Here is a 26,346-nt window from a genome sequence, read left to right as displayed (position 1 = left end):
AGGAACATTTTCAATGTGGGGAATCAATTTAAGAAGCTCACTAGAGTTCCAAGCCTACCTCTGAGATACTGAACTTTAATTATCAATAGTCTCTTTCTTTAAAGCCACCGAAAATGCATTAACTGACATCAATGGCCAACTTCCATCGATGAAGCTAGGAGTAATCGAACTCCGGAAGACTTTCTAACACCACTTTTCTGCAAAGCAACCTGAACTGCCTATTCCTAAGTTTCTAAATATGAATTAGAGATTAAAAATAGCCATTTAAAAAGAGAAAGAAAATAACCATTCATATGGTTACAAAATGGAATAGCAAAAACAGAGCAGCTCCAGACAAGCTAAAAATGATACTTAAATCTCACACCTATATAAATATATGGAATTAATTAAACATTAGCCTAGATTTTTGAGAAAAAAACACTGAAATACCAATAAGTTTTAACTGTTCTCTCTGACCTCACTAATACTTAAATAAAAGCAGAGGCCTAACCATGCACAGTATTAGTTCTGAATCTGTAATTAGTAATGAGTCTTTCTTGCCCAAAACTAATTTCTTTAAGGTTTTGGAGCTATGTAGTCAGCTAATTTGCGTGGTTGATATGCTTGGTCAATATAGGTCAATTAAATTACCTGTTGTATGAGTGAGCGAGCCTCTTCAGAGACACATTCTGGCATGTTCAAAGTAGTGTGAGTATTTATTCCTGCTGGATGGCACTCAACCAGAGTCTGAAACAATCAATCAGGTACACTTCTTATCCCAAGTAACATCATTTCTGTTCTATCACAGGATTTATGGACAGCAAAGTACAGAAAGCTTAACAACCATCTTCACTGGGGGTGTAGTGATCAACACAGCGTCGCCTAAGCAGTTTAGGACAAGGGCCACGAGATACAGAATATCTAACAGAAATGAAGGCAGTCATCAAAATCACATCATAAGCTTAGGCTTCTAGCCCTTTTCCCTTAGTTATACAGCGAACAGCTCATAATGGAAAAGCTAACATTACACAAGAAAACTAAAAAGGGAGTTGGTATCTCTGATTTTTTAATGGTCTTAAAAACCTTCTAAGTTTAGAACTGGTTAATAATAACGATTTCTACATTTATGGCACTTTATTATTTAATTGTATGTGTAGGTGATTTGTAACAATCCACAACAATCTTAAGAGTTCAGTATTACCTGCATATTTACGGTAGAGGACTGACTACTTAGAAAAGTACTACTGCTCATTTCCTCTGTTTTCTTCCCAGGAGGCAATGTGCACAACACTCTATTAAAGTCTATTAACCTCAAACATCTTACTTAAAAGTTATTGATCAGAGGGAGTATAAATTCTGTCCTTAAGCCAGAACAGATAGGAAAAACTTAGTGTTGAGAATAAAGCTAATGTTACCTTTTATATCTACATTAATTTTCTAAAATGAGAATTCCCTCCTGGTTTCCAGCAAGATGTTTAAAACATCCAGAGAATTCTAACACATCCTTACATGAATGTTACAGACTTAACGCCGTTGAAACTGCATCATAGAAAATGGAGAGAAAGAACGTTTAGTCATCTTTCTGCACACTCACACTATGATTTAATGGAATCTGATCGTTTAGTCAATGTAATACAATCCACTTTTTAAAAAAATCTGGAATCTTGATAAACTTTCATTTTTCTGCCTTTTCTTTTTTATATCGAGGGTTTCCCTATTTCATCCCTGATCTAACAACTGAAGGCAAAGGCTAAATGTTCTCAATTTGAAATCCAGGTAGCATCTGGGTAAATTTATTAAATGTCCAGGTCACTGCTCACCTTGCCAGTAAGAAGTTCAAAGAGAACAGCACCCAAACTCCACCAATCACAGGCTTCCGTTTCTTCTGTGATTGCTCCAACCTCTAAACACACCAAAAAAGGTTGATATTAAAATTCCAAAGGTCAATTCAACTTTCAAAATTAACATGTATTAGCAAGGTGACCTTTTTAATGCTGAGAGAGCATATACTAAATACTACTGGGCTTTCAAAATTCCTGAAAGTTACTTATCCCCTTTGGTCACCTACTGTGGTTGCATTTTTTTTTTTTTGATGCAGTCATATATTAAACTGAGACATTTGTTCTTTAGTTGATAGAGGGACACCTTCAAGAAGCTACACTTAAAAGTTATATGAATCTACGAGATCAGCATTTTGCTTAATTTTTCAAATTCAAGAAAGTAGAGCCAACTCTACCTCAGGGGTCATTTTTTGTTTTAGAAATAAAGGCTCTAGGTTCAGAAGGAACGCCAAAAATTATTTAAACCAGTAATTATCCTTTTAATTATAGATTAGAAACCAGAGAGGTGAAATGCCCTGTCCAATGTCATATAGTAAATCAGTAGCAGAACTAAAACCTGATTTATAGTACCATCCCTTTCCTACATAATCAATTGTTTTCAACTGAAGAAGGAGCATGTGAAATGCAAATTTACCCATGTTGATATTTAGAAGTACACACAGACAGGTTAAAGCATTAAGCCCTAAAACTACCGGTTAAGGTAAGGGTGTGTTCAGGATACCCACAAATATCAACACAGTTTTCTCTGTGTTGTCCCTGAAGTTCCTGAAATGTAACAGTTTTCAGGTGTCACCTTGCAGGTTTCCCCACAACTCGGCAACGCTCCTCACTTCACCAGTTCTTGTAGGGCTTGTAGCCCTCGTAGCCCTTAGGTCATGTTTGATGCCTTCCTGTCCTTTCCTAAAGACAGTCAATTAGTCACCAAGCCTGTCAATGTCTGCCCTTTCACTTCCATTTGGCCAAAAAAACATGTTTATTATTCATGTGCAGGGTAACCCACAAATCATAAAAATACTGTTCAAAAGTTTTTAAGTAGTTAGGTTGGACCTTGGAAGTAACTGAAGTGATGCTCATGTGCCCAGCCTTTCAACCAACACTTAGTAAATCTACTGGGGGGAAGAAGCACAAACTCACAAAATAGCTTTAGCTTTAAGTCTTGGAGCAAAGGTCAGGTGGACCAGAAAAAGAAAACAGGGGCGCCTGGGTGGCTCAGTTGACTGGGTATCCGACTTTGGCTCAGGTCATGATCTCATGGTTCATGAGTTCGAGCCCGGCGTCGGGCTCTGTGCTGATAGCTCAGAGCCTGGAACCTGCTTCGGATTCTGTGTCTCCGGCTCTCTCTGCCCCTCCCCCACTCACACTTTGTCTTTCTCTCTCTCAAAAATAAACATTAAAAATTGAAAGAAAAAGAAAACAGAGCCATTCCTATGAAAATACTGAAATTCTTCCTATTCGGCATCTTTGTTCATATCCTGGCACCTACCCTCTTCTTCTGGAACTCAAGTGGTCTGTGGAGAACTACATCCCTTCACACTAGCTCCTGCCCAGGCCTTCCTCTCATGACATGCTCCGTGCCAAATCGCAACCTCCGTCCTCGAACTAGCTGCTCTCAGCCAGGTGGTACAAAGCAAACATAGATATTTAACTATTTGAAATATTGTGTGAATGACCAAAAGTCTCCTAGTCCTCCTGATGCCACGTGCATCTAGGAAATAGCAGCTTGCTTGAAAAACTGAGAACTATTTATCTAACAATAGAGACTTAATTATATATGCATTGTATATATATTTGCATAATGTGTGTATGTGTATGTAAACACATACACACACCAATATGATGGAATACTATTACATGAGCATTTTAAATGATATATTCATTCAAAGTTTAAACCTATAAGTAAATGGGTATATTAAATTTTAAAAAACAAGCTAGAAAACAACAGAATTCTAATTTTAGAAGTATATGTTTGAAAAAAAGACTAGTGAGAAAATATGACAAAATATTTTAGTGATTTGCCTCTGAGGTGGGGAGATGTTTATTTTCATGCTTATACTTATGAACCTACCTGAACAGCTAGCTAAGTTGTGCATTTGAAAGAGATGACATGAAACCATTCGCCTGTGCTGGTGCAAGAAGATGAAGCTATGCAGGCCAGTCCTCCCTAAGAGTCCGCCTACGTCCTTTCCCCACAGCAGAAATGTATTATATACCAGAGAGAGCAATGGACTAGATATCAGGAGTCCTGGGTTAAGGGCCCTGAGGAATTCACTTGATCTCATCCAGAACAGAGGGTTGGAAGAAGGTTAGATCTGAGGGCCTCTCAGCTAAATTTAGCTCTAAACTCTATGATTTTGATACTCAAGGATTTTCTAAAATAGTGATTCTCTTAAAGGACAACTCCTTGGGAGATCTCATTCAAAGTATTTATGCTGCCTTTCCCAGATTCAAATTCACTGCCCCCACTCATTTCCCAACCTCCCTGTAGAGAGCCTCTGTACCTTCAGAAGCATGCTCTAGAAACTTCAGGAAGGGTGTAAGTTATTAGAAACTTAAGAAAACTAAAAAACAAAAACAAAAACAAACAATCAAGCAAAAAAACCATAGTCTAGTCATCAAATATAACTTTCTGCACATTTCCTTCCAGTCTAAAGCAAGCAATGGACTACATCATTTCCCTGTCCAAAATTCTGAAATGGCTTCTCCCTGACCATTAAGTAACGTTTAGATGCCTTGCTTACTCAGGCATTTATATATCCCGGCCTCCATAATGAGTCTCAACCTATCATATTCATTCAACCAACATACATAAGCAGTACGAACTAGGCACTATGCTGGGTGCTATTCTTCCACATAACTCCATCAGCTGGCTACATTGCTAAATCATGCGAAACGAAAATCAAGGTTAGCATAGTTAATGGTTTCATTATTTTAGTATCTTTTTGCTCAAGAATTTATTATTCTATGTTCTTCAACGTATAGTAGGAAGTATATATTTCTTAGTTTTATAAAGGCGATATCTGTTCACAGCTCAAGACCCAAAATGACTGATCAGCCATCAAGTCTCACATTCCATGTATGAATGTTGCCTTGCTCACAGTAGGCACATATTGCAATAATGACAGTTACAACAATAAAACAGCAGCTAACATTTATTCACTGCTTACTATGTGTAAGGACTGTTCAACATTTTATGCAAATGATTTTAAATTTCCAAGCTTACAGAGAACTTAAGTAAGTTCTTATGATGACCTTGGAGGAGCAAGAATATTGCATTTGTGTGTCCAGGGAAGAGGAACATCTGACCCAATCAGCTCAAAAAAAAATTGTGAAAATTAATGAGATAGTTTTACAGGGTCTAACAACACACCCTAAGGAGCTCTAGACTAGCGCCACACTCCAAGCCTCTGCTCATGAAGGTTTCCTACTAGAATTGAGCAGAGGGCTGCTGAGGTAAGTCAATGTAATATAATCAATGGCTAACATAATTTATAAAGGCACCTTTTTATTCAGTGAAAAGTCCAAAGTGCCATCGCCAGTGTAGCCTACCCCATTGAAAGCTACCAGGTTATGTCTGTTTCCCGTATCACTGCCGGGAATGTGCACTGGGTGAAATGTACCACTATTGGGGGAAAGGGGGCAATGGGTGTCCCTGAAGCTACCAGATAAGCATAGTACATCTTCCTGAGCATCAGAGGATTTCATATATGGGGGGTGGGGGGTGGAGGAGGGAGGAGAATATTGTTTTACTATTAAGGGAAACACAGATCTATTCAGGGACCACAATGTACAATTTGCATGGATTTACAAGCTAAAAAGACTTCAGAGAAACTTCAGGATCATATTTCACTCGTCCCCTAGGGTACCCATTCCATACCACCTCTACAGTCAGAGGTACTCGGGTAGAAAAGTTTGAGAGGTACGTCATGAGACAGACAACGTGTATCCCTTTATTGGTTTCTATGAACTTGCTCAACTAAGGACTCTAAGAACTAGGTTCATTAGTTTTATGCTGCTTTGAAATCCCTTTCAATTTTCTGCCAGAGAAAGATAAATAAACAGGTAAATAATGACCAACACACTGCTTCAAATGTGGATTATCACAGTGTTTGGTGGGCCCCAATCTAAGTGAGGCAACACAGGCAGTACAGTACCAAGAGACCCACCCAGGTCCTAAAGCCAATTACTTCCCACTCTTCCCTTGGCCTGCTCTTCCGTCCAGGAGGCACCTGCCAACTTTAGTCTACTTCTTGTGCTCCCCATTTCTTTCTCCATCTGTCCTTGATCTTCCCCTCTTCTTTCTTCCACTGACAGCTGGCTTCTTTTCCTCTCCCCTTATTTCCTCTTTCTTCCCTCCCCTTGGTTGTCAATTGTTTAAGCTTTCTGACTTCAGGTCTAGAGAGACTGCTGACATCCAATCTAAGAAAAACTGCTTCTGAAAGGATGAAGGTGCCTAGGCTGAATGCCATCTTTATTCTGTTGGGCCAGTAAAGAAGGATAACAACTTTGAAAAGGCTTTTTTTTTTTTTTCCATGGAAATCTGGAAATAAAGACACCAAACAGGTTTTAAATCCACCCCCTTAACAATGCAGCTTGAAGCTCTTCAAAATGACTTTATATTAAGCAGGGATTCATTAATTAATGTGAAACTGACATCATGACCAACTGACCTTGGTTTTCACAGATGACTCTAAAATACAACAAAGGTAAGATACAAAGAAGAACTTCTTAATGGCTAGGGAATTTATATTATTACAATAACTAGAGTAAGTACTTGTGGAATTTCTTCTTTAGGATTTTCAAACAGAATTCTCTTTTTCTTTTAATAATCAGGATGCAGGATTTTGGACGCCTCTTTAATATTCTTTAAGGACCAATCATTCTTATATTAAAAAGTAATAATATACTCTGAAATTATACTGCCAAAAAGAAGCCTGAGATTGTGTGACTGTCAAAACCATTGTTCTAAAACTGCTGTCCTTGCAAAATCTACACAAAAACGTTCAGTATAAACCAAGAGCACTGATTTATATACAAAGCTACATGATGACTACCACAAACACTAGGTGAACAGTCAGGTATATGTATCTAACAAATAAATTTGTGAGGCTATTTTTAAGTATAAACACAGTGAAGCTTAGGAATCCCTTTAAACTCCTATGTTGAATGTTTTAAATCTCTGGGGGAAAAAAAAAACCACAGAAGCATTTTAAAGGATAAATTTACCATTTTTGTGTCAATTTCCAAATATTTTTCCTATTAAAAACCAATGGGTCGGGGCACCTGGGTGGCTCAGTCGGTTGGGCGGCCGACTTCAGCTCAGGTCATGATCTCGCGGTCCGTGAGGTCGAGCCCCGCGTCGGGCTCTGTGCTGACAGCTCAGAGCCTGGAGCCTGTTTCCGATTCTGTGTCTCCCTCTCTCTGACCCTCCCCTGTTCATGCTCTGTCTCTCTCTGTCTCAAAAATAAATAAACGTTAAAAAAAAAAATTAAAAAAAAAAAAAAAAAAAAAAAAAAACAGTTTCTGCACATGCCCTTCCCCTGCTAGGATACTCTGTATTTGCAATTTCCAGGGTGGTAAAATAGTATCTTTATTCTCCACAAGTGCAATACTTACCATAGGCATGAAGCAAAGTGATGGAGGGGAGAACTAAACTATTCCCTAAGAAAATAAACAAATTCTCAGATTATTCCCACAGAAACTCAAAAAGAGATGGTGTTATCAAAGAATCCCAGATTTTTGTCTTTGAATCAAAGAAATGTATTGTCATTCCCCCATTTGACCCTGGCTGAGTATGTCACACTGAGCTTACTCTGAAAATGAGGACAGCCGGGACCTCTAACATTCTTTCTACCTGTAATTTTATGATCCTGAAAAGTGTTTTCAAAAGCACTCATGAGCCTTTCTCAAAACTTCTCCCTCCATTAACCTAAATGCCCAAAGAATGGGATTATGCTAAAATGACTAGCACTTCTCACACTTCCTTCTTTCTATCCACCGTCACCGCTCTCTTTCCCTAAGAGATCTGGTGACAAACGAATCGAATCAGTGTCACTCAATGTAACCATTCTCATCTTTTAATGTAATGGAGACACAGAATTGGCTCCAGATTAGATTTCAATCCATCTAAAAATTTTTAAGGACATCAAATATGTGAGAACGGTTTTGTAAAATTCTAGAATTCTCATTTTAGCACTATCGATTCTCACATTCTGACACAATATAGAATCTCATTGACTCATACTAATGATTCGAACTATATTTCACAAGTGAATAAACATGTTTAAATAAAACAATAAAGGTATCACAACATAAAATGAGCTTTGCCTACCTTTGTCTTACTCATGTTTAACACGTCATAGAACACTCTTCAACAAGCCAAGACATTTTTCAGTAAAACAGTGCTGCCTTGGTAACCCTTATTGTCAAAGGGCTTGCTAAAACATACAGTAAGAGAGTTTTACAGCCCTTATGATATTTCCTGAGTCTCCCTCTTATAGTCAAAAATAATAATGCTAATCTGACCCCAAAATAAACCTTGCTCCTGAAAAATACAGGAGCAAAACAACCAGAGAGCTTGGACTTAAGAAATCATAAAATATCTATACCTACGCGAGAAGTGAAGAAAAAGAAGCCAAGTATGCACTCTCAGACTTGAGGAAACCTGAAAGACACTAGAGAGTGCTCGATTCGGCAGCACATATACCAGAAGACCCTGGAGAGACCATGCAATCCCAGCATTACTGAAATCACGACATATACCTAAGTACAGGTAGAGAGAGGCCTTGCTTTTTAGGATTACACAGTTTAAGCCACACACACGCATTTGCCAAAGACGTGACTCAAAAACAAGCAAAGATAATGTTAAGACTCTGCTGGAGGGGCGCCTGGGTGGCGCAGTCGGTTAAGCGTCCGACTTCAGCCAGGTCACGATCTCGCGGTCTATGAGTTCGAGCCCCGCGTCAGGCTCTGGGCTGATGACTCGGAGCCTGGAGCCTGTTTCCGATTCTGTGTCTCCCTCTCTCTCTGCCCCTCCCCCGTTCATGCTCTGTCTCTCTCTGTCCCAAAATTAAATAAAAAAACGTTGAAAAAAAAAATTAAAAAAAAAAAAAAAAGACTCTGCTGGAAATTGTGTAGAATTTGAAAAACCTAGAAAGTGCATGTCAAACTCCCGCTTTAAATAAAGACCAACCTTTCTACAAAGCTTCACAAAGATGAATCACCTTGCATTTTAAGCAATTTGGTACCCTCAACATCTCAAATTCAGAATTTACTTTTCTTTAAGGGTCTGTAACTATTATACTGCTTGGTCAGTAAGGGAGTCTGACAGTCTACATTTAGTTCTCTGATGGGTTTGATAAGGCACGCTTCCAGTCTGAGGCCACCACTTGATTCTGTTCTGTGGTTTCTCACCAAGGGACCCACACAGGTCATGTCACCCTTCCCTGGACCCTTTTACTCACAACACAGTTGCCCAGACCCGCTGCAAAACCCTCCAGACAATTCCACAACCTCCCTCTGGCAGTATGTTCTTCTGTTGCTATCTCCCTTATAGGACACGGTAGAAAATAGAGTAAATTTTCTTAGTAGTTCACATATAGAGAAATTCTATTTTCTTTATTATCTTATTCTCAGAATAAGTATTTAAATATTTCTCCCACTTTCTTAACTATACTTGTTAAATAAACAGAGTCTTAGAAGCCTCATTTCTTTTCACTCTCAAAGTTCTAGTAACTGTGGAACTCTTATTAAAAGATCATATAAAACTCAGTAAAAAAGTTGCAATGAAATTGCAACAATTGTTGCAAATAAAGTATTTATGTAATAGTCAAACCAACATTTAGATGCTGGAAGAATCTGTCACATAAATGATACAGCACTTTATCCAAATATCAGAATGATGGAACAATTTTAAAGGCAGAGATCCATGCAATAAATTAAAATGATAATCAGTAATAAGCATATTTTGGGGGCAAAGGGAGATACAGTTTTCTAATGCCACAGGGTTTAAAAAAAATTATGTTAAAAATCTGACTTTAAGGATTCCAATTCTCACTTTTAGAAGAGAAACATAAACAACACAAGTACCTTATTACCTTTTACGGTAAAAGAGAGATCTTTGGTGAAGAAGACAATGTAAAAATTAAGCCACAATGGCCTCCGATAGGAGTAGAGAAAAGTGTAAAAAAAAAAAAATCTGATCTATCATTAGTGACATACTTGGAGCAAGGAAAAGAACATCTTTCTTCGGCAATGAGCATTCATGTCAGCTAGGGCATGGAAACATTAGTACTGTGTTCCTACACAGACAGTCTTTCCCTGCAGCATCTGTTGCTAATTGAAAGGGACTAGAATTACAAAATTCTAGTCAATTTCTCTCACCAGCGCTTGCTGTGTATAAAGATTTTCTATGCAGGGGCTGAGCATTAGTCTTCCACTACAGCTGATGACTAAAGAACAAAGAGAAAGAAACACAGAAGAAAGCATTTTTTTTTAATCCAACAATATATGGAACTAAATGGTAAGAAGAGAAACAGCTAAGCACATCTTTTGTTAGTTTGGTAAATTACAATTCTGTAAATACAACTATTCACCTGTAAAGGTCTATTAACATTCCAGTTAACCAACTGTATAGTGTTCTGTTTCGGTGATCTCTTTGTTTACACAGGTCTTCAAAATTAATTATCAATACTATACCAATTATGTCCCTTATTTCTAGCTCCTAGGCACAGTGCCTGGAACACAGGAGGCACTTAATAAATGTTTGTTGAATACATAGATCCTCCTTGTGTTCTGTGGCACTGCTCATTCAAGGCATTCAAAGCTTCTACTAAGGCCTCATCACATTCATTTTCCTTAAGTTCCATTGAGCACAGAGATCTCCATTCAGTCCTTTCGTACTTTTATATATGGTAGGCTAGAAAGTTTCAAACATTATCTAAAGCACACCCTGGCTGCTGAATGAAACACAGATTAAAGCAGGGTGAGAATGGAGGTCAGTCAGCTGATGACTACAGTAGTCCAGGCAAGAGATGACGGTGGCTTAAAGAGGGTGGTAGAACAGACGCCTTCCAGGGCACTTCTCTGCAGAGCGCAATGGCCGCTACAGTCTGTTCTGACATGGGTAGCGTATGGCCAGGGGAAAAGCTGAAGAACCCTGGGAGCGGGAAGAAGACAGGATTGGGAGGTAACTCATGGTTTCCCACGCCCCTGCTCCATGTGAGGAATCCAGGCACACAATCACACGAAATGTGCTACAAATGTGCAAGCTGGCTACAATATCTGGCTGCCAGTCTCGTGAGATAATTAGTATCACTACTGTTTTTAATGTTATCAAAACCAGTGCATCGTAGGACATCTACGCTACTTAGTTTTCCCAAGGGTATTTATTATTTTAGATATAGAGACGATTTTTTTAAAGTTTCCTCAAACAAGACAAAATGTTGCAACTGAGAACAAAACTAAAAGCCATATCAACCATGAGAGTGAAATTTCATTTTAGTTCCAGGTTTGAATTGTTTCTCTAATACCTAGAAGCTAAATGATCAAAGTTTAGACATTTAAAGTTTAAAAGTCTGAAGGTGCACAACTGTTCAAAGAGAACACATATTTTAAAGGAAAGAATATGGACAGAAGAAAGGTACTTGCCTAAGGTTTCACATCTCTTAGGCAGATCGTAATTCTCAGAGTAATAGACTAGCTAGAGCCTGGAATTTGCACGTTTGTAGCCTATTATTTCAAATGAGCATTTTGCTCCTTTTTTTCATATTTTATCCTACTTTAGAAAACGTTGGCTGCCCACTTCTCCATTCTACATTCCATAAAGTCCTCCAACATTGTGCTCCATTGATTATTCAAATGCCACATCTGTTGAGGAGCGTATATGAACTACTTAAAAGTTGTCAGTGTCACGTGACTCGAATTCATTAGACTATTATCCAGAGAAGCCTGGTGACAGAGGCCAACACTTTCCAGAGAGAAGAGTCTACCGCAGCTGGGGCTCCGCTCTTCACAGCACCACACGGTGACAGGAGAAGCGTGCTGCCCTACCTCACACACACTTGCTTCCCTGGCTCATCCCAGGCTCTAGCCTTGCTTCCTGCCACCACCTCATGATTAATCCATTGGTTTTCAGGTATTTTAATTACCTGAAGCCCTGGGCCAGTTGTATTGTGCAGACTCGGGACGTAAAGACACACCCCACTCAGAGAATTCAGGCTAGGCTTGACAAAATACTTAATTCTGCTTTTCTACCACTACCCAGCTCTGAATTTCTTGTTGTGGGGGTGACCTGGCAACATGTCCTGAGCATCCTGCAATGATCTGCAGAAGTTGGGTCAAAACTCCTTGATTTAACTTGATTCAGCAGTGCAGAGCCAAGAATTACCTGCTGGAGGGAGTTTATAGGTATCATTACACTACCGTCTTCTTGTGAGATAAAATAAGAAGTGGGTAACTACCATATGACTTCTGGTTGACTGATTATAATTATAATTCTGAGCTCTATGCAATCTTGCTTACTCTCTCACCCTGCATTTCTAGTAGGGGAAAAAAAAAAAACCAACAGCATGCTCCATTTTCCATTGATCATATCACAACAACTCCATTCTGAATAGCCATCGGGTGTCACAGTGTTACCCAACCAAAGCCATTAAAGTTGATTGATGAGAAAAAGGCTAACTGAAAATTGTGAAAATGACAGATGCAGCTCCCCCCACCACCACTGCTGTTGTGTCAAGTAGGCAGGGCTTCGTGCACTGCTATTAAAGGGGCTCAAGGAACTCCGTTTGCTTTGTCATCCATTTTTTAAAACCTTAGCATTTTTAAACATTTATTTGAGCGAAGCATTTGTGAATAACTGCTCAGAAGGAGTAAGCCCTGCTTACTTCAGGGAGATTCAAATTGACAAGATTTTGCATGGTACAGGACCTGATGACTTGGTCAAAGGAGCTGGCCGATAGCTCTGGTACATGATGTTTAAGACTCAGCATTATCTCTTCTGTGTTAAGTATCAGAGGCAAAAGATAGTTCTCTTTCTTCTTTATAATAATATACTAGTGAGGCCAAGTAACTGACTAGTTGCCAAAAATCAACTTAGACCTGAAAATCAAAAAGCAATTACAATGCAGCTATTACTCAAAACCACAAGTATCTAGTCTCTTGTTCCTCTTCTAAAAAACAATCTGCCCAAGATAATAAAGAAAAAGGTTTGGAGCAAATAAGAGGTTAAAGTTAACTTCTTTTTAATAATCTAAAGGTTGAGGTAACCCCCCATTCCCCGGTATATCAGGTACTATTACGAGATGTACGGAGATCTTGTATTTCACCTCTTCCGTATGAAAATATTACTAGTTCTTTGACTCTTACAAATTCTCTAGTTCTAATGGATGAAGAATTTCTTTTCACGAGAAGAGCTAATGTGCTCTTCACTAAGGTGCCAAATAGCAAGGATGGAACATTTTGCTATTACTAAGCCTCATTCCCACTGGTAGAGATAAATCACAATCTGTCCTGATGAGAGAAGTATGATTTCAGAATGGGTCTATTTCAGTATGGAGGGACCTTAACACAGAGGTGAAGGTAACTAGCCCATCACTGGGGGATGTGTGGAGGATCCAAGATACATCCTACCCAGGGACGGATCCTGAGGTTCCAGACCTTCAAGCCAGTATAAAGCAACTCTTTAATCTTTCCATCACGAGGGGTCTGCCTGAACAAGGTAAGATTTGTGTTGACTTGAAGCTCTTTTTGCTTATCCTAATATGACTATACTCATGGCACAAACTTCATCAGTATACGAGGATTAAGTGCATCAGAGACTTTTCCTCAGTGTAAACTTTTCACTACTCTATGGCAAACTTGAAAAGTTACTGGTTCTCCCAAAGAAGATATAGATTCGGTCTTTATGACAATAAGAACTAAAAACAAAGGATTAGAAGTACTTGCTAATTGTTAAAGGAAAATGTTAAAACATCTAATATGTACAAGAGAGTTACTGTTGAAGTGTTGCTGAAGGGTAAATCAAACAAAAGAATCAGTGTTTGAAACATAATGTTTAAATACTAACCACAAATATTTTACTCTTTTCAAAATTATTTCTATAGCTCCCTCTTGCCTTTTTCTTCTTTCTCCTTTGGGAAAAAAAAATTTAAAAGCCTACACCAGGGATACAACCATATTTCCTGGTTAGATCATTATTAGTTCAAAATATGTATCTATATTCATTTGAGTTCTCTCTCAACTTCACATTCCTAAAATAGATCACTCATGCTTGCTGAAGTTACCCAGGACCCAAACATTCTCAGATCCAAATGATTCTTTCTTCTTTAAACAATTTTGTTTGTGGAGAATCTTGGCAATCAAATTTCGCCCTACTCAAAAAGTGTCTTGGCGGGGCGCCTGGGTGGTGCAGTCGGTTAAGCATCCGACTTCAGCCAGGTCACGATCTCGCGGTCCGTGAGTTCGAGCCCCGCGTCAGGCTCTGGGCTGATGGCTCAGAGCCTGGAGCCTGTTTCCGATTCTGTGTCTCCCTCTCTCTCTGCCCCTCCCCCGTTCATGCTCTGTCTCTCTCTGTCGCAAAAATAAATAAACGTTGGAAAAAAAAAAAGTGTCTTGGCTTCTCTCCTCCAAATGAAAATACTTTCCATAAATCCCTCATTTCTGCGTAATACATATTATATAAATACCTTACAAATGAGTACAGGTATACACTTAGAAAGTCCTCCAAGTGAAATAATTATTTTAACCCTACTAATATTAGACAAGAAATCAGTATGTAACCTTGGGGGAGAAATTCTTGCCTTAATAAAATAAACTTGAATTCTGACTGCATTTTGTGTAAGAACGGTATTAGATGATTTGACATCTGTGATATTTTTTATACCCTACAAATCTATTTGGCTAGTGATGAATTAAGGTCTAGGAAGTCTTCAGTAACATGCCCAAGGTCATGCAATGAGTTAACGGCTGATGTGGGACAAATGTTGAAGTTTGGTCATTCTTAACTCTGCCTTAATATTCTAAATCTTAAACTTAATGATGGCCTCATGATATTTTAAACCATCCATGGTCTGAGTCCTAGATCTAATTATCAAATACATAACTACGACATAGTGCACCATGCTTAAAAAAGCAACAAATGACATGTAAGACCCATTTATGAAAAAGGGCAGAGGAGACTACCCCCAAAAAATATATTCATAGCCTATTTGATAAAGTCAGGGTAGAAGAGCAAAGGGTGATAGTAAATAAATGTCATGCTCTAAAACTGAATTTTACAGATAGTTTCAGCATGATTTTTCTATGTTTCACTTTTCACCGTCAGCTGTGAGCTGTTTCCAAGTGTGAAATCGCCTAAGAGAGGAAGCAAAGCTGTCATTTGACATCTGGGAGCGTGGAGATTGGGCTGCAGTAAAAAGCATTTTGGACTTCTTCAATTTACACACATATTCACCTATAAATTCTCAAGTCTGAAAAGTATTCAACGAGAAATATCAATGTAAATTTCAAGCATTTATAAAGGCTCATAGTGGAGTGGAAAATAAAGGTGAAGGACACACTCTGATAGGTACGATATCAACTTGTGAAGACTGGAATGAGAAACTTAAGTGATGCAATTAGCATAATAACGAACATATCAACAATTTTACTCACTTGCCTTAGATTGCATATTAAACTTTCCAATACAGTCTTTTGTGCTTTATATGCTTAATATTAGAGGTTCTATTTCCTAGCTGCTTTTTTTTACGATGAGAGTCAAGACTTAAAAAAATACTGGTAAAAAAAAAATACTTTCTTGACACTTTATTCTTCCTTTATACTTAAAATGCTGTAACAAAAATTTACATTATGGTAAATCGTTTCAATGATAAAGCACATAAAATCCTTTGTGTGTGGTATACACAGATACAGAAATAAAATGAGAGTAATGACAAGGAAGTCCTCTAGAGAAGAATAATCAATTTACTCCAGTTTTTATTCTATAACCTCTCACAACGAAAAACAGGAGAACCTGTCTGTAGGGCTCTTAATAAAGTATCTAAAAAGCTCCCAATATGGAAACCAGGCAGTGTTATGTTTATATTCCTACGCTATACCATCTATTCCCACTCCGGGGGTCTGTTTCTTTACTCTCTCTCTTCCTGAACTCTGTCCTGTGTTTCTCTGGTATGAAAGGAACCCATTTACCATGAATGATGTTTATTTAAAATACAACCTTTCTAGAGAACCATCCTAGATAATCTAAGGACACAAAGTGAACCTAAAAGGAATGATTTCTACTTTGAAAACAGGGCTGGGTTTGATCAGTGAATTCGTATTCTCAAGACCCTCTTGATAGGCCTGCAGCTGCAGCCATTTATTTGCTGGCTTTTTCACAGATGTAGACAGAGAAAGCTCATTGGTTTTTGTCTTTTTGTTACTGGACTTGTTTTCCTTAATATAAAAAAAGTGGTAACTTTTTCAAAAAGTTCTTCAGGTCACTGTAGAAACTTGTGAATATCAGATATCCTTGGTAGTATGCAGTGCTGAAACAACCGTGACTTTTTAAAATCTAAGATCGCAAAGTTGGCAGAAACTCTACTTAAATAACAGAAGGTGATCATTTGCATTTCAAAATTTATCTATCTTGCTTTTCCCCTCAATTAGACCAAAACATGTTGATTCACAGGTTTCTGTGTGTGTGTGTTTTCTTTTTTAAACTTATTTATAGAGCAGAATAATGGCCCCCCTGCTAGTTTGGCATGTGCTCAAGTTTCTGTCCGTGTAAATCGAATCTGTTACTGGAAATTTTTCTCAAAATATGAAGGCACATCATCCACAAGATGAAAAGATACATTGCTGATATTATAAAGTACAGGGCAGGTGGATAATGTTTTTAGGACAAAAATGTGATAAGGATTCCCAGGAGGGAGGAGTGGTCGGGGTAGAGGCTGCATGCTGTTTAAACAGAAGTGGGTCGTTCTCATCACGATCTTATGACAACTTTACTTTCTAACCAAACATCAGCTGCTGGACATGCCTTAGAGTTACTCGGACAATAATACTAAGGTTAGAATTAGAAAATGGAAGGGCAGAGGGGATGTGGGAGGGAATTACGGCAACCCTTAGTGTTTCTAAGAGTAGAGCAAAAGATGACTAAGTACTCTGTGTCCCCATGTGTTAATGGATTTGCGACTTTTAAGCATTGAAATATTAGCATATTAGCACTGTTCCCACCCTTTGGGGAGGAAACACTATTTATAGTGTTCATCAGTAGCACTGCTGTTCACTTTTGAAACAAACAGTAACTTACAATTTTTGGTTCCAGTTCCCCTTGCATTGTAAGCTAGGTGTGGGAGAACGCAGACACTTAACGGAGTTCTGTAACTCTGGGTTTACAATCATCTACATTACAAGGCTAGCTCTACTTTTCAGTTAAGGCCATTACTGGTTTTATCTTCCCCTGTTGATGAAACAAATTAATAGGTCCCAAAAATAGAAGAGACTTTCTACATCGTTCAATGCATGATATAATGCTAGGGCACTTTTGCAACTCACAAAGCTTGAAAGTACAATTCTTTCACGCAAATAATTAAAACAAAGCCCTTCTTCAGACAGCTTTTCTCAAATGTTAGTGAAGGACAACCTGGAAAATGACAGCAAAAATCCATTAATGGTAGACTGCCACCTGCTGGTAAACTATGAGAACTGTGATTTGTGGGGAAAGGCTTAAAAATAAAAATAGGGAACTGATCTGGATTAAATTTGCTGTTTCGAGTACACAAAATTAAAAGTATCTTTTGTTGATGAATGTAGTATAGTTTTGTTAAACACATATTAAAATTTTCAGGTGGTCAACATGCTGTGAATGGTAAAGTAAACATCGTACGTTGAAGAAACAATTCTGCTAGAACGCCAAAGCATAACCTTACAGTTTTCGAGAAGAAAGTGACAATAAAAATAGGAAATAAGGAGTCAGTTATAAACACTAAACAAGGCCTCATCACATCTGGTTTGATGTGAGGTTTATCCTGCACTTCACTTCTGGATTTAACAGGTTTCATCTAAAAGAACTCCCAGATTTGGAGCGTGTGGGTGGTTTAGTTGGTTGAGTGTCTGACTTTTAATCCATGCTCAGGTCACAATCTCATGATTTGTGAGTTCGAGCCCTGGGTTGGACTGTCAGGCTATCAGTGCAGAGCCTACTTGGAATTCTCTCTCCTTTTCTCTCTGCCCCTATTCCACTCATGCTTGCTCTCTCTCTCCCTCTCTCTCTCTCAAAATAAATAAATAAACCTAAAAAGAAGTCCCACATTTAATTTTGATCCTTAAGCCTCCAAATTCATTACAATTAATATATGTATTTATGTACACTGGCACCTAAGATGTTATTTATCAAACTATAGAAGGGGGTGAGTATTTACAAAAAGAACCAGATAACCATAATAAAGTGATTTCACATTGAAATTATTTTTGTTATCCCATTAACTAAATCATACTAATAAGGCTTCAAAAAACAGCATAATATTATCTACTTGAGAGAAACAAAAAACGGAGGCATGCTCTATTGCCCCTAGGAAGAAATAAAATCAAACACCCCTAATTTGAGGGAAGAAAGAGGAAAAGAAACAGAACACTAAGAAAAAAAAAAAACCAAATCACGTTTTCAGGAAACAGTTTTGGGATATTTGCTTTGCAGGCTGAAAAACTTAGCTATTCCCCAATCCAGGAGTAATTCTTAACAATGAAGGTTGTAACTTAAAACAATATAGCTCTTTCAACCCTAATTATAATCACTTCCCATTATGCAGGGAAACAATGTTAGCATCAATAATACACTGGTTAGCTAGGAAGCGTTAAATACTGTATTAATCAACAACTAAGCAGATCATGTCACCATAATCAGCTTGAACCTCCTTTGAAAGCCAGTGGGGTGACAAGTGAAGTAACTTGGACTATCCAAAGAGGCTGAGAGCCGGGCAAAAGGTGAACGAACTTTGGATTCAAATATAGCCCCATCTGCACTGACAGAAAGACACTCACACAAATCCAATTCATATGCTTACGTGACCTGTAATTATCAGCAAAGGATATAACACCCCCCGAAATAAAGCTCTAATTTAAAAAAAAAAAAATAAAGACAATACAGTAAGAGCAAGAGAAATCTGTTGTGTTGAGTATTTGGCTAAACTGGCTATTTTAAAGCAAGAAAAACATGCTTCCTAAAATGTCTCAAATACAGAGAGAACTCTAAAATCTGCTCTGCATGCCAGAGCACCTCATCATTGAAGTCACAGTACTGCATTTTTAAAAATTCCATATTTTATCCACTTTTCTCCTTGGGAATTTTACCCCTGTAGTTGGCTACCTCTCACATCTTAATAAAACCATCCACTGAAAGAGGTTCGGGGTATTCAAAGGTCCTTCTAAACACTGAGAAGTTAGACACTTCTAAGACAGAATTAACTGTCTCTCCTAAGAGAAGTACAAGCCCATTTAACAACAAATACACACACACACACACACACACACACACACACACCCCTCTAGAATATATAATGGTTTCTTCCCCAAATTTTCTTTTTTTGAAGGATTTGAGAGATACCCAAACCCAACACCTATGTGAACCACTAGAGAAAAATACAACTTTTATAAAGAAAAGAGAGAGGCGGAACTACTTTTTCAAGTGAAACATTTTAAGAGATTGCTCTAACCTGGGGCACAGTACATTCTCTCCATGGCATCACTGTCACAGGAATCTTCAACCTCGCTCCACCTGCTAAAATACGTTAGCTGAATGTGTCCTAAAAACAAAACGACAGGAGAAATCAAAACATTTTTCTCTTCCATTTTCTGCAGAAGTGAACTGTAATTACTCCTTTTGTAGCTAAAAACAGTATCATTAAGAATAATGGCATCATTAAGTACTAGAAGCTATTACTGGGGGTGAATTTGCCGCACTGATAATGAAGCTCTAGACAGGAAATGAAGATACTAATTACAAGATAAAACGCCTACTCAGTTAATTGGAAGCAACAGCGAATAAAAAGAAATGCATTTGCAAAAGTTCCTGACCTCTATCATTCAATAAGATGTTGTTTGGGTTCAAATCGCGGCACACAATTCCCTCTCTATGTAAAGCATCAAGGGCTACCACCATTTCAGCTGCCCATCTTTGAATGCAGCCCTCGGGGATGTAAAACCTGGAGTTTAGTGCTAATTTTTTATCAAGGTCCTCAAAAATCTGATGTATTTCCTTGTCTCCTTCTAGTGCTAATCCACTCTCTCCCTTAGTCTCTGAGTCTCTCTGAAACAAAGTCAGTTCCTCTTTAGCCAAATCCTCAGTTTGATCCGTAAACAGCAATACTTCTTCAGTTTTTAAAGTGTCTGTGTTTACATTATATTCATTAGCACCTGAGAGTGGGTTAGAAATATGGAATATGCTTTCTTCTGCGTTGGTTGCAGTGACTGCAGACTCAACCGCTCCAAGTCCTTGGAACTTAGGATCCGAGCTGTGTAACAAAGACATGTCTCCTGAACTACTGTGATCACCAGCTGTTACAAACAACATCCCAAGATCCCCCTGCGCGCTGTGTTTCTCTGCTATACTATGGGATTTAGGCCTGGAGGGATCACTCAATTCCTCTGTGCCATTTTCCTCACTTGCTTGGCGTTGTTCAGTACTAAGCCTGAGGCATAAAACATCAGGGGCTTCCAACAATTTACTTTCAATTATGCCTATATTAGTCTGTGTAAACGGAGTGGGTCCCATTGCTTCACTGTCTTTGATGGGCTCCAGTTCACCAGGTAGATTTACAAGGAGATCGGGCCTTCCTTCATCAGTGCCGATGACATCATCAAAAGCAGCATCTTTAAAAGAAATAACTGGGACAGAGTCATCTGAGCCCCTGCTAATGGTGTCCTGAGCTATAAACTCTACCTTGCTTTCGCTAGTACTGAAACCCCTGGAAGTGCCGTCTCCATCTGGAAGAGTGAAAAATGGTTTCAAAGGCTCTGACTTTAGACTATACAATTTTTCTCCAAAATCAAGGCCTAGGAGTTCACTAGTGCTATCCTTACTGTCTATTCTAAAGAATTCCATGGGGCTGTTTTTAGATCTACTAAGGGAATCGGACGTTCTTGGAGAACTATCTGCTTCTAGGTCATCATCTCCAGCAAAGAACTTCAGCTCGTGAGCTATGTGCTGGGTGCTGGGGCTGCCACTGTCAGCAGCAAGGTGTGCTGGGAAGCTTTCGATAACTCTGGGATCAACAGCATTCCCTCCGATCTTCACGAAAGGCTCCTCATTCAAGGACCCTGGCTCAATCTTTTCTTGCCCATATTCATTGCATAGGGTCAGATAACTAGTGGTACATTCCTCTTCTGAACTTGAGCCAGAATCTGGCCATTTTGGAGAGCTATCTTGGCCTTCTTCGTCTTGGTTGCTATCATCTTGAGAGCTTGGAGTAAGACTAGTCTTCAGAGGCAGAACTTTAAGCATCGTTCCACCATCGCTTCCTCTGGATTCAAAGCTGCTGCTGTCCTGAGGACTAGAAGTTGGCTGTTGCAGGTGAACTTTAGTGAGTGCAGATTTTTTCACTTCCCCGATGTCAAAGCTTTCTTCAGGACTTCTGTTTAGAAACTTACTGATATATGACCAGAGTTTGCCACCTGTGAACAAGTATAACCAAAAAAATTTTTAAGATACCCAAATTAATGGTTACTTATTGAAGCCAAAAGAAAAACCAAAAGCATTCTAATAATCAATCAAAAGCAAGTCAGCAATATCCATTAATATCAAGTATGCTATAAAACAAGCATTTTAATAAAATGTATTTTTTTGTGATTGCTGACTGGTGAGTATCGTTTTAAACCTATCTCCTGATATCAATTATTTTTTAAATGACAACCTATTTCTTCCTTTGAAATTATTTTAACAAATACTAATAGGAAATCCCACAGCTAGAACACTGCTGTAAATATGATTTAGCTGTTGGAACATGTGATTATGTTCTGAGCTGTTTACGTAATAATTTTTTCAAGCATGGCCCCTTGGTCAAGTGGAAATACATAAATTTAAGTGCTGCTTAAAACTGTATATACTATAGTGTGTGTGGGGGGTGGGGGGGTGGATCAGCAATATTATTCCATTTTAAAATGCCCAGTCCAAGCTTAGAGGGGAGATATGGCATCCGGTATATAATTATGCCATTATAAATGACATATTAATAACATTTTCCCCATTTTCTCCCTTCCCCACACACATCACGTATGGTAGAAGACCAAGTAAACCAGCTGAGGAAAATTAATTGGGTATTAATGGGGCAGGCTACTGCAATTCTGATTCTATATTCTGATATATATCAGAAACCTATAAAAGTAAAATCATAAAAATCAATTTCACAGAAATCATAGAAATCAAATAAACACAAAGCAATCCAATGTTTTACCAGCAATACTTGTTAGGTAGTTGTTTCACTTTACTTTTCTTTTGTTTTAACCATTAAAAACTCAGCCCGTTTTACTCATTAGAATCTTTGAATAAATAACTATAATAAGTATCAAAACCCCATCAAAGCTTTACTGTATTGCAAGAAGAAAGAACAGTTCAATTTGATCCAGAAATCTGATAAACAATAATTGCAGAAGCATACTTTGTGAAGATACAACTGTATCTTCCAAAAATGGGAAATAATGTGTTAAACATGAATCCCCTCTATTAACATGGAAAAGGCAATTTTTTCAGCACATTTTTAATGTCTTTATTAAGCATCCTATACCAAGAGTAACATTCGTAAGAGAAATAATTACTGACAGTCAATTATATCTATAAAAAGGTAAGTGGAAGCATCCAAAAAACTCTTTTTTGTACACTGCCTTTTCATTTCATTTAGAGGGACTCAGTAAATACACAAAGCACCCAGTACTGTGCCTGCTATCGAGTAAATGTGCAGTAAAGGTTAGCTGTTACAATATTAATCCTAAGATATTCAGACATCTCCTCTACCAGTGACCTAGTTAACAGCCTTCTCCCATTTTGATAGTAATTAGTAGTATTGGACATTAGGGCATTTAACTTTTCACTCTCATTCTTTTCTTGGCTAACTTTCTGTCCTCACTAGGTTATACTTAGTGTTTCATATCTCCCCAGAGTCAAATTAAAATTTAAGGGTTCATATATAGCTTTGAAACACATTCACAAAAGACGGCATGCATTGATTCCATCTTTTTTTTTTTTTTTTTTTTTGACAACAATAACCACATTCCTCTTATCACAAACACCTCTATTGTGGCACACTGACAATAAAGCCTGAACCTGAAGCTGGAATTCCTGTATGCAATCCAACTATAACAACGTGTGTTGTTTTCAGTTCTCCTAGATGGGGACTACTGTGAGGACAGGACTGTCTTTTTCATCTTTCTCTGTCTACTGCCTGATCAGTGCACAGGACATGGCAGGCATTCAGTCAGTGGCAGGCATTCTTTAACTCAGATGGTAACTCATCAGAATGTGATGTGCCATCACAAAGCAGACAGTCTCTGTAGTCACAAAGTTCCAGAAATAGCAAGACACAGTCAAGTTCCAAGAAAAGTTTCATTCATTCTTAGGCCAATTTCACCTAGATGAACTGCTGAAATCTAAAATTCAATATGCTTAAATTCTTTCTTCTTGCCCCCAAATCACTTCCTCTTTCTGACCTCTAAGCCACGCTGGCACAAAAGCTTTGGACCAAACTTAAGATTATTTTTTCCTCCCTTGTTCTTTCTACATCTGACAAGTTTCCAAGTCCTATAGGATATACCCATAAGGTTTCACATAACGTTTCACATAGTCTTCCTCTTCCATTGATTCCTTTGGCCATTCTCCTTGGAATAACTTTATAGTTACAACCAGATTCCTGCTTTAACTCCTTCCTGTATCACTCTATCATACTAACTGCTGCCCAGTTAATCTTCCACTTTAGCACAGATCTTACATTATTTCTCCATTCAAGAACCCAAATCCCCTCGACCCCCTGAATGAATGATATACCAGCCCCACAGAGGCACTGAACTCCTCAGTAATACAGTGTGTCAAGCTATGATTTGGTTCTCCCCCTCAACTCATCAAATACTTCATCTGAATTGGATTTCTCCAAATATAACCCATGCTGGGCTTTTGCTCAAACTATACCTACCACTTAAAGAATTTACTTTCTTATTAGTTTGTCCAACATCTGCTTGTCAAAATCCCAACTATTCTTGACAGTCTCTCAGAATTTCTTTTACCAATTTTTTTGATATCCCCTCAGCAGATATGACTCCTATCGTCTCTGAATTTTTTATATCACTTAGTCCCTCTTACAACATTTAAAATATTCTATTTCACGTTAATATTACTTTTTATACCTTTATCATCTCCTTTACCAGACCACAAGGAGAGGATTCTGCCTAGCATATAAAATAATATGCATTAAATAAGTATTTAGTAAATTGGGTTATAGAAAGATGGTATCCTTCCGAGTATTTTGAAAACCTTTCAAGAATAAGGGTCTATAAATATTAATAATGTCATTATTTTTTATCATACTTTCTTCCTATTTTAAAACAAATATATGGCTTCTTTATAAACAATTTAAATAAAAAGAAAAAGAAAAATATACAAATCACCTAGAAACACCATTAACTATTTGTACATTTATTTTCAGGCTTTTTATTTGTGACTAACATCACATCATGAACATTTTCTAATTTTCATGAGACTATGAACTTGAATGGGCTATACAGCATATCCATGGGATAGATGTTCATCTATTGTTGGACATTTACATTTTTCCAATCTTTTACTGTTAGAATTAAAATAGTATGTACCCTCACATGGTACAAGTATTTGACATCTCTGACAATTTCATCAATATAGAATACCAGAAATGCAAGTACTAGATCAAAAAGCATGAATATTTTTAATGCTTCTGTTATGTGTTATGAAGCTATTTACAGAAAGGCTGTACCCAAATCCACTCCCATAAGCACTGTGTATTAATGCCATCTTCATAGCAACTTGCCTATATTGGATATTACCAAGTTGACCGATTTGATTAATCAAATATGGCATCTCACTTAATTTCCATTCTTTTCATTATTACATAGAATTTTTAAATGTGATGGTTGACACTTTCTTTATGAAATTTATTCCTAGCCTAAACAAGCATCCTAAAGTAGACTGTAAAAACTGCATTTTTCAAGAGAAAACAAAACTGTTTTAGCCCTTCCCCATTGTTTGCTAGGTACCCAGGTAAACTTAATACTTGATATGGAGCTATGGAAACAAAATTTGAGTCCTATCCCATATTTTTTATCAATTACAAAAATCATGAAAATCACAAAACTTACAAGAACACATTATTTCTATTGAAATTTGTCACCCACAAAAGCTGAATAGGTTTTCCTTTCTATCAAGATTAGGCCTAATAGACAAACTTACACAAATGTCAACATTATTATTATAACATTAAAAACATTATCCTTTTGAAAAAAAACAACCCTGTTATTGATAAATCTCAAAATATAAACAGAAAATACCTAACATATTTATAATTTTTAACACTTTGGAAATATAAATGACACCTTTCTAAGCGCCATTGAAGCATATAAAATTGGAGATATTAGCTATTTTAAGCTATGAAATTAGAAATTCATAAAGTTTAATAAAAACTCTGTGTCTCTCATTAAATTTTACTGATTTTCTGAAAGACTGAAAAGAATATTTGTTAAATTTGCTTGGCCAGAATTAGGACCTGACATTAACAGGTCTGATAAAATACTGCTGAACAATGCTCAAAATCATTTTCTGAACCAGGAATTCCAATTCAAGAAATTCATGCTACAAATAGTTCTCAAAAAAGAAAACAGAAGTATACAAAGACATATAAGCAAAAGTCCTAGAAACAATTTAAACACCAATTAATAAGAGAATAGTTAAAAAAAATTATGATAAGTCTATAAACCAAATATTCTTTATTCAAAGAAATAATAGCAATATTTGCAAATATAGTAAAACCTTGGATTGCAAGTAACTTGCTCTGTGAGTGTTCCGCAAGATGAACAAAATTACTAATAAATTTTAACTTGATAAACGAGCGATGTCTTGCAATAAGAGTACTACACGATGCCGAATGTCACATGATCACAACTGAACCAATGATTCTTGAAATTCACTTTTATATACAAGTGCTTTGGATTATAAGCACGTTTCCGGCACGACTCATGCTCGCAAATTAAGGTTTTACTGTACTTACATAGCGTTTACCATGTGCTAGGTACTATTCTAAGTGTTTCACATATATGAACTGCTTAATCTTCACATCAACTATAGGAGGTAGGTAACTATCATCCCTATTTTACAGATAAGGAAATGGAGGCACAAAAACGTTAAATACCTTGCCCAAGGTCACACAAGCTAACAGTAGTCTGACTCCAGATTCCTTGTTTTTAATCACTACACTGGTCTCTCTTAACACAGACCTACATATACTGTTAGGGAAAGTCACTCAAGGTACACTGTTAAGAT

General features: G+C 37.6%; 1 protein-coding gene across 10 annotated transcripts in view; it reads right to left on the bottom strand.

The window, feature by feature from the left end:
* RPS6KC1 (ribosomal protein S6 kinase C1) overlaps nt 1–26,346 on the bottom strand; it is a 320,826-nt gene that overhangs the window by 151,220 nt on the left and 143,260 nt on the right. For 9 of the 10 annotated variants that reach the window (XM_086694890.1, XM_086694889.1, XM_086694888.1 and 6 more), the window contains 4 exons: nt 19,872–21,467; nt 19,511–19,600; nt 1,800–1,882; nt 631–726 (listed from right to left, as the gene is read on the bottom strand). In XM_086694890.1, the coding sequence (XP_086551016.1) occupies nt 631–726; nt 1,800–1,882; nt 19,511–19,600; nt 19,872–21,467 (1,865 nt within the window). The remainder of the gene's footprint in view (nt 1–630; nt 727–1,799; nt 1,883–19,510; nt 19,601–19,871; nt 21,468–26,346) is intronic. The other variant, XM_086694893.1, reaches the window with a different exon arrangement.

Source organism: Puma concolor, chromosome E4 (assembly GCF_028749965.1).
Source record: "Puma concolor isolate L17-30 chromosome E4, mPumCon1.1.hap2, whole genome shotgun sequence".
In the NCBI taxonomy this organism is placed as follows: domain Eukaryota; kingdom Metazoa; phylum Chordata; class Mammalia; order Carnivora; family Felidae; genus Puma; species Puma concolor.
The sequence above is the reverse complement of the archived record's forward strand: the minus strand, read 5'-3'. Positions and strand labels throughout refer to the sequence as shown.